Source organism: Amaranthus tricolor, chromosome 16 (assembly GCF_026212465.1).
Source record: "Amaranthus tricolor cultivar Red isolate AtriRed21 chromosome 16, ASM2621246v1, whole genome shotgun sequence".
Classification (NCBI taxonomy): Eukaryota; Viridiplantae; Streptophyta; class Magnoliopsida; order Caryophyllales; family Amaranthaceae; genus Amaranthus; species Amaranthus tricolor.
In genome coordinates this window covers 5,719,131-5,727,448 of record NC_080062.1, presented here as the reverse complement: position 1 = coordinate 5,727,448, position 8,318 = coordinate 5,719,131, and the positions used below count along the sequence as shown (strand labels likewise).

Sequence of the window (8,318 nt, the reverse complement as noted above, 5' to 3'; positions counted from 1 at the left end):
TTTATTTTCTTAAACACAAATCTGAGGTGTTTAAAGTGTTTGTCGATTTTTATCACATGATTTGCACCCAATTCCAAACCCCACTCCGTATCTTGAGAACTGATAATGGACGTGAATATGTTAACACTGAGATGCACAAATTCTTTGCTAGTAAAGGCATTATTCACCAAACTTCGTGTCCAGATACACCCCAACAAAATGGTGTCGCTGAACGAAAAAACAGAACCTTACTAGAGATAACCCGTGCCATAATGCTTGAATCTCATGTTCCTGCCACCCATTGGCCTGACGCTATTTCCACCGCTACCTACCTCACTAACCGTCTTCCCACAAAAGCCCTAAACTACAAAACACCTTTAGAAACCCTTCAAACATACCTACCCATACCTTCCTCACATTCCTTACCCCCCCCCCCCCCCCCCCCCCGAATTTTTGGGTGCACTGTCTATATTCATTGTCCAAAACGAATACGAAGTAAACTGGAACCAAGGGCTATTAAGTGTGTTTTTTTGGGCTATGGAAGAAACTAGAAGGGGTATAGGTGTTATGATCCCAATGATCGACGCATGTACACTACGATGGATTGTTATTTCTCTGAATCCGAGTACTACTACATTCATCCTCGATGTTAGGGGGAGATGCAAAGTGACGATCTCAGATGGTTAACCGGTTCATGGATGCTAAACCCAGACCCTCAAGAGCAATTAGGCAATGCTACCAAACTGTCTCCCCAAGTTGTGCACCCCATACCACATCCAGTTATGTCTGAACATCAGGTTAGTCCTTTACTTGAGCAAGATAAGATATGTGATGTTGATATTGTTGATATTACTAGTGTAACTGTGGAGATAGGTAAAGAGCAGACAGGTGAACCTCAGGGGTACATACTTCCACCTCGCTCAACTCGAGGTATACCTCCTAGAAGGTATGATCCAGATTATGAGGTCAAGAGATCGAGATATCCTATTGATTCGACCGTGGAGGGAAACATGTCACAGAGTGCTCTAGCATTCAAAGCCGCTCTCTATGCAACCGAACTTCCACAAAATGTTGATAAAGCTATGCAAGATGTTAAATGGAGGAAGGCTATGGAAGAGGAGATTGACGCTCTACGGAAAAATGAAACGTGGGAGAAATGCATCTTACCAAAGGAGAAGAAAATAGTGGGATGTAAATGGGTGTATACAGTGAAGTATAAAGCAGATGGATCCATCGAACGGTACAAAGCTAGACTTGTGGCGAAAGGGTATACACAGACATATGGAGTTGATTATTCAGAGACATTCTCTCCAGTTGCTAAGTTGGATACTATAAGAGTTCTTTTCTCCATAGCAGCAAATCTTGATTGGCCTCTTCATCAATTCGATGTCAAAAATGCCTTCCTTCATGGGGAACTAAAAGAAGAAGTTTATATGCAGGCTCCTTCAGGTTTCTCAGGAGATTTTGGTAGAAATGAAGGGTGCAGATTACAGAAAGCTTTATATGGGTTAAAACAATCGCCCCGAGCGTGGTTTGGCAGATTCACTTCAGCAATGAAGAAGTTTGGGTATCGACAGAGTAATTCCGATCATACTCTTTTTCTGAAGAAGAACGGAAGTAAGATAACTTGCCTTATCATCTATGTAGATGACATGATCATTACAGGGGACGACAGAGAAGAGATCAAAGCCCTAAAAGACAAGTTGTTCCAGGAATTCGAAATGAAAGATCTAGGAAGGCTCAAATATTTTTTGGGGATTGAAGTCCTAAGGTCTAACAGAGGCATCTTTATATCTCAAAGAAAGTATGTGCTGGATCTACTAGCGGAAGCCGGTATGATAGATTGTAGGCCGAGTGAGACACCGATAATGATCAACCATGGGTTACAAATTCTTGAAGATGGGGAACCAACAAACTGTGCGCAGTACCAGAAACTGGTGGGGAAGTTGATATACCTAGCTCATACAAGGCCTGACATTGTTTACGCAGTTGGAGTTGTAAGTCGATTTATGCATCGACCTCAGATACAGCATATGGAGGCGGTTATCAGAATCTTGAGATATTTGAAAGGAACTCCAAGAAGAGGGGTTCTATTCCAGAAGAATGGTCACCTTGATTTAGTTGCCTATACTGATGCAGATTATTGAAGGCATCCAAACAACCAAAATTTTCATTACTTAATTTTATTACCATTACCGCCCTCTAATACCATGTACCAAACGGGCCGTAAGGGTCTTAAAATTAAATTATGTAGTACTATGTTAAGTGTTAAAAATATCACAATTTTTAAAATTACGAAAACAAAGTTATTAAGAAGTGTGTCTAGGGAAGAAGTCCTTGCAAAAGCAAAGTTTAGTACTCTTTTGCGTGTACTATTTTTGTTGAATTATAAACGGATTCCCTCGAGTTTGGTACTTCTAAAGTCACCTAATCCAACACTTGTACAAAAAGTTGCATACAATCTCTACGTTTCTACACAAAAGGGCAATCAACAATTGCTTAATTATGATTAGAATTTAGAAACATTAGTTAAGTAACGTAACATTTAATTAAGTTGTTAAAAGCAATTAATTGCCATGTTATTGGCTATGTAAATTTTATTGGTGATGATAAGAAAGGCATGCGTCAACAACTCTAAACTAAAGGGCTTTGTTGTTTAGTACTACCTTCTATTAACCTAATGGACCCATTTGATTAAACACATTTATCAATACATTATTTTTGTCATTAATATCTCTGATCGTGCAGAATTATAAATTATAAAAAATTAATATTAGTAATTTTTGTATTAAGACAAAATAAATAAGATCTAGTCTGACTATATTATAATTTATAGATTAAAAATAAAATACAACATAAGAATAATTGATAAACAGTATTAAAATCAAATGAGACATTTATGCTGAATAGAAGGTAGCTAGTATTATTTAGTATTATTTTGATAAATTTCACTTAATTTGTATTATTTTTATTTTTTTATGAACGACCCACTATTTTTTTATCTCATCTACATTAACTATTTTGATATTGTCTAGAAAATCTAATCTTTACCTTTATTTGTTATTAAATATCTTGATTTTCTTAAAAACACTTAATTTTATCTTTAATTTGTATTTAATTCTTATTCAAAGTACAGAGTAGTTCGCATGTTTAAGTAATTGCACTGCTAGTTGTGAACAAGTTATTGGGAGACATGATTGTACTTTAGCTAAAGCTTGACTTTTAATGTTAAAGTTTAAAAGTTAGGACTGGTTATTACTAAGAAATCAAAGCATATGTGAAGTTTAACAAACTCTAAGAAATCAAAGCATATGTGAAGTTTAACAAACTCTGGTATATATAAATATTACTCCTTCACATTCACTATTATTCTTTTGATTTTTCCGTATTTCTTAATATACATATTCAATCATAAATATCTCAAATTGAAGTTGGTTAAAAATTATAAAACGTTAATTTTTTAAAATTTACATCGAAACGAATCAAATAAAATTTGGCTTAATTATGTTTTAACTTTGACTTATACATTAAGAATAAATCACACATTAAGTGTGATTGATGAATAGTTTCAAACAGAGGGGTCTTTGAGGGTATGCGAGGTAATCGACCGTACAGGACCTCCTCTTTCTCCCGTATGTGAAAAAGTTAATCAAAAAGAAAAATATGTTAATTTATTAATAAAATAAATATATTTAAGTACTATAAATAAGGTGCAAAATAAAAATTTTGCACAGAGTCCTTAAATTTTTCAAAACGGCTCTGAAAAAAAATCAAGTAAAACAATAATAGTGATTAAAAGGGAGTCTCGTCAGAATTTTAAGTGTAAATTTTCTGCTTTGAAATTCCAAAAAAGTAATATAGTGTAAACTTTTTAAAAAAAGTTTTTTTGTGTAATTTAAATTAGAGTTTATTGGACAATATTAAATGACAAAAATGAAATCTAGTGGGAGAAGAAATAATGTCATGCTTTCTAGTTTCTAGGCATGTTCACACGCATGTCATGGTATACTTCTACCTCCTTTGACCGATTTGACATAGAGTGAGACTAGATTAATTGAGTTTGACTCAAGGTTATGATTATGATCAATCAAGGAGTAATCAAGGAGTAAAATACTGGCGGATTTAGAGTTCGAAGTCTCAGGGGTACTAATTAATGGATGAAATTTCAGCGGAATTTTATTTGTAAAATTAACAATTTTTGAATTCAGAAAAAATAACAAATAGAATCACAATAAATTTATCAAAATTGTGATCTTGTTCATGAAAAAGTTTCTCGTAATTAGATAGCGTTATCAAATAAATGAATGCTAGCAATTAACATCTATTTTAATCATATCCATTACCTGAATTAATAACAATTTGAACTTAATTATTTATTAAATTCATTCCACGTTATTCAAAATAATGTAATTAGAGAAAAAAATTAAATATACTCCAAAAATAATGTGTATCAGTAAATAAATAGTGTAGTGATATATTATAATACACGTTCTTTATTAAGGTCGTCTCACGTGAGACGACTTCAATTGAGTCAACTTAAAGTATTTTTTAAAAAAAAAAGCTTCTCGTACATGTGGGAATTTGGTTTTTATTATTTTTTTATGTTTTTTTGGGAATTTGGTTTTCATTATTTTTTTTAATGTTTTTTTGCTAATGGGCTGCTTGTATGGGCCCGTCTCACGATGAGACGGTCTCATACAAGACTTGCTAAAATTTTAAATACGATTTACTATAAAAGAAAATGGAACAAAATAAATCAACTGACCTAATAAAGAATTGGGACAAAATTAATAAAATGAGAAACTATTTATCATCAAAAGACTTCAGTATTAAATTTACAATTTTACTCTTACCAATAAAAAAGTGTGTTTTGAATTTTTTTCTTAAAAAAAATGCCTAAAAACACGTATTCCCATAGGCCCCTATATACATCCGCTAGTGAGTAGCATCGCATATCTTAGATCGTAAATAAGAAGAGTCAAATTATTCCAAATATAAAATCAAGCTAAGAGGATTAAAGTTTGAACTAATTAAAGTTGTTGGTTGAAAGTGTAGTTGATTTGATTAATTAGAATTAATGTCTAATATATACTCTATTTGCCAACAATAGATATATAAAATGTGTCGAACATGCACCTCAAAATGAATTTTTTTGTTATGTATCCCTAGATCTTAGATATTTATTTTTTTAATATAATTGTATAAAATAAAAACTACTACCTACAACTTTATATTTTTATTAAGAAGGTTCATCAAAAGTGTTATTTCTTAATTTAGAGAATTTTTTATGGTTCACAATCGTTCGAGGCACACAAAATTCCTAACTTTAATAATTATTCATCAAATTATATTTTCTCTATTAAAGTATTCTCAAAATATTATATATACTCTACATGCATTTTCATATGAGAGTCTTTTGAGTTAAAAGTATAAATGCGACACAGTCTCTCCTCATATTCGTTGTTGATATTCCACTTTAAATGAAGGGCAATTAAAATTTAAATCTGTGATCTCTTATTGCGCTAACTTCTAATACCATATCAAAAAATCAACTAAACAAAAAATTTAAGCTGATAATAGAGGCTCAAAATAGAGGTGGTATACCAAGTTTTAACCACCTTAATTCATTAATTCAAACAACACAAGCATTACAATAAAGTAATCTTCCTTTCAAAAGAAGGAAGTAAATCAAATACAATACATCTATTAATTTCCATAAGGAAAATGAAGAAATAATAAAAATAAAACCACACTCAAACATCCTTATACTTTCATAAAATCAAACTTAATTAAAATCATTAATTTTAATTAACCCTTCTGCAATTCTTCCTAACTTGTCCTTGTGATCCAATAAGAGGCTTAATATCACCCATCTTAATCATGGATGCCGAAAAATCAGAGATGAAAACATGAGGATTAGCAGCATAAGTGCGAACAAGTGCATCCGTAGATCCTCCATTGTATAATTCTTGGTCTGAATGAAGAATTGCTTCTTTGTTGATAAGAGTCTTGTAATAAGTGTTATCAAATCTTGCTGGACTTTGAGCATCTAATGGTGCCAAGTTATTGTCACCATTTCCATTCTTTTTAGGGCACTTTGCTTGGTTTGATCTTGCAAATGAGGGATCTATGTTCTTGTCTTGGTAGATATGTTGCCTAAAGTTTGTGCACCTTGCTGATCCAATTGTGTGGGCCCCTAATGAAATATAATGTAAGAAACAATGTCGTTTATTTATAAAGTTAATCGAAAGTTTTAGCTAATGGTTAGGCTTCATACTATATCACGCCTTATTACATGAGAGCATTTCGGGTTAGAAGCATAAGTTTATGTAATATTAGAGTATATAATATATTTTGTGGTCTCAATCATCAGTTTAAACTTTTGATTGAGTTGGTTCTTGACATGGTATCAAAGCTAGCGTGACAAAAGGTCACAAATTCAAATCTCAACCACCCCTCATTTACAGTGGAGTGCCAGGTATGAGAAGGGTTTATGCTGCATCCACACTTCTAACCCAAAAGGCTTTCATTTGAGGAGACGTGTTAGATTATATAATATATCTTGGGGCCGCAATCATCAGCTTTAGGTTTTTGTTGAATTGATTCCTTAACATGTAACACAGTTCCTTTTATACCTGGCGCTAACTATTCTTTTTATTCACAAAATGGTTTTAGATTATAATATGGCTATATATTTAGTTATCATTATTTACAAATTTTTCGTAAAGAAAAAAAATGTACTTGCAGAAGTTTTTATGGAAGCATGCATACCATATAAGGCAACCAAGTCTCTAGTAGAAAGTCCATGGTTTTGGAAGCTAGAAATAAGACCACTAAGGCTAGAATTTGCAGCAGGAATGGTGTTGGTAGCATTAGCCAATGCAAAATATGCTGTCAATGAATCCCTTCTTCCCAGCTTCACTTCCCACTCAGGTCCTCCAAGCTATTATATTTGTTAACATGCACATAATAAAAATTACACAATTTTGATCAAAACAATTAGAAGATATATCAACTAATAAGAAAGTCTAATTGCCCTAAAAAAAATATTTATAAATGTGGATATGCTTACAATAACAACTGAATCTCTAGCAGTAATCGCTAAAATATCAGCGCAAGATACTACACCAGGGCACACTTTTTCAACTGCTGACTTTATTTGATCAATGACTTCAAATCCTCTTGCCGAGTTTTTGTTTGGAGTTGCACTTTTTTCACTCTTGAATGAAGATGAATCGTCTAACAAATTGGATGCATCACAACCCTTTTTTTTTTATTACATGACACCAAACAATTTAGTTAGTAAAAGATAGAAAACGATATTATAAATAAATATTTCTAATTTATTCTAAGGTAGGATTTTAGATCAAGCATGCATATACAGATATACTTAATGTTAAATTTATAGTTGGATAATGTTATTTTGAAAAGCTCTCATATAATAAATTAGAAAAGGACAAACAAATAAGCAATAACTAGTTTTACCTTTTATGTGAAATGATTTACTTGAACATGATCATGGGTGGATTCATATTAAAATTAGATGATGTCGAATTAAAATCAAACAAAGATTAAATATTTTAAAACAATTTAAAAAAGAAAAGAATGTGCGTAAACTAGGTTTAGAACCCAAATCAATGTTGTGACATAAGAAAACTCTAACCCATTTAACCAAAACACATATTACTATAAGTTGATATCCACCCTGCACGACATGTATGGTTATGATAACAAATGATGCTAAATTATGCTCATCATAATATATAAAGAATAAAAATAACATAATACTTGCGAGTAAATTACATTAACAAAACAGTCGTGAAAGTGTAATCGTAAAAGCGATGCACCCATACGAGCCTCTCTATTGATAGCATTTTGTACCACGGCTCTTATAGTTGGGAATAAATGTGGACAAGATTCATAATAGTAATTAGTCCTAAGTTGAGCATTAGAGATTCCAATAAAAAGAGTGAAAAAAACAAAGAAAATTAGTAAAAGAGGAGATGAAGAAGCCATTTATGTTTGCTAATTAGTAATAATTAGTGAAAAATTAAGCTTAAGAGAAGATTTTTTGTTGGGAACAAATTCTAACAAGATCAAGGTATTTATATAGATCATCATGAAAAGTCACTAATTATTTAAAGTTTAGGTCCTCTAATTGTTTCACCTAATTCCAAGACTTGTAGTGTGGGAATGAATGTTTCTTAGACAAAAGTTCAAATAAAAGTTAATTTATAGTTAAAAACATAACGAAAATTTTGACTAAAATTTTTTTTTTTTTATGGTTGGCATCTAGGTGATTTTGTTGACAAGTTTACATTAAGCATGTATTAATTAAC

General features: G+C 31.9%; 1 protein-coding gene across 1 annotated transcript; it reads right to left on the bottom strand.

Moving 5' to 3' along the window:
• Positions 1 to 5,556: 5,556 nt before the first annotated feature.
• On the bottom strand, positions 5,557 to 8,060 carry LOC130803132 (peroxidase 4-like). The gene is made up of 4 exons (XM_057667318.1): positions 7,783 to 8,060; positions 7,052 to 7,243; positions 6,751 to 6,922; positions 5,557 to 6,175 (listed from the first exon to the last, which is right to left on the bottom strand). The coding sequence occupies exons 1-4, from the start codon at positions 7,993 to 7,995 to the stop codon at positions 5,784 to 5,786; spliced, it is 969 nt and encodes a 322-aa protein (XP_057523301.1). The 5' UTR covers positions 7,996 to 8,060; the 3' UTR covers positions 5,557 to 5,783.
• Between the last annotated feature and the right edge of the window lie 258 nt (positions 8,061 to 8,318).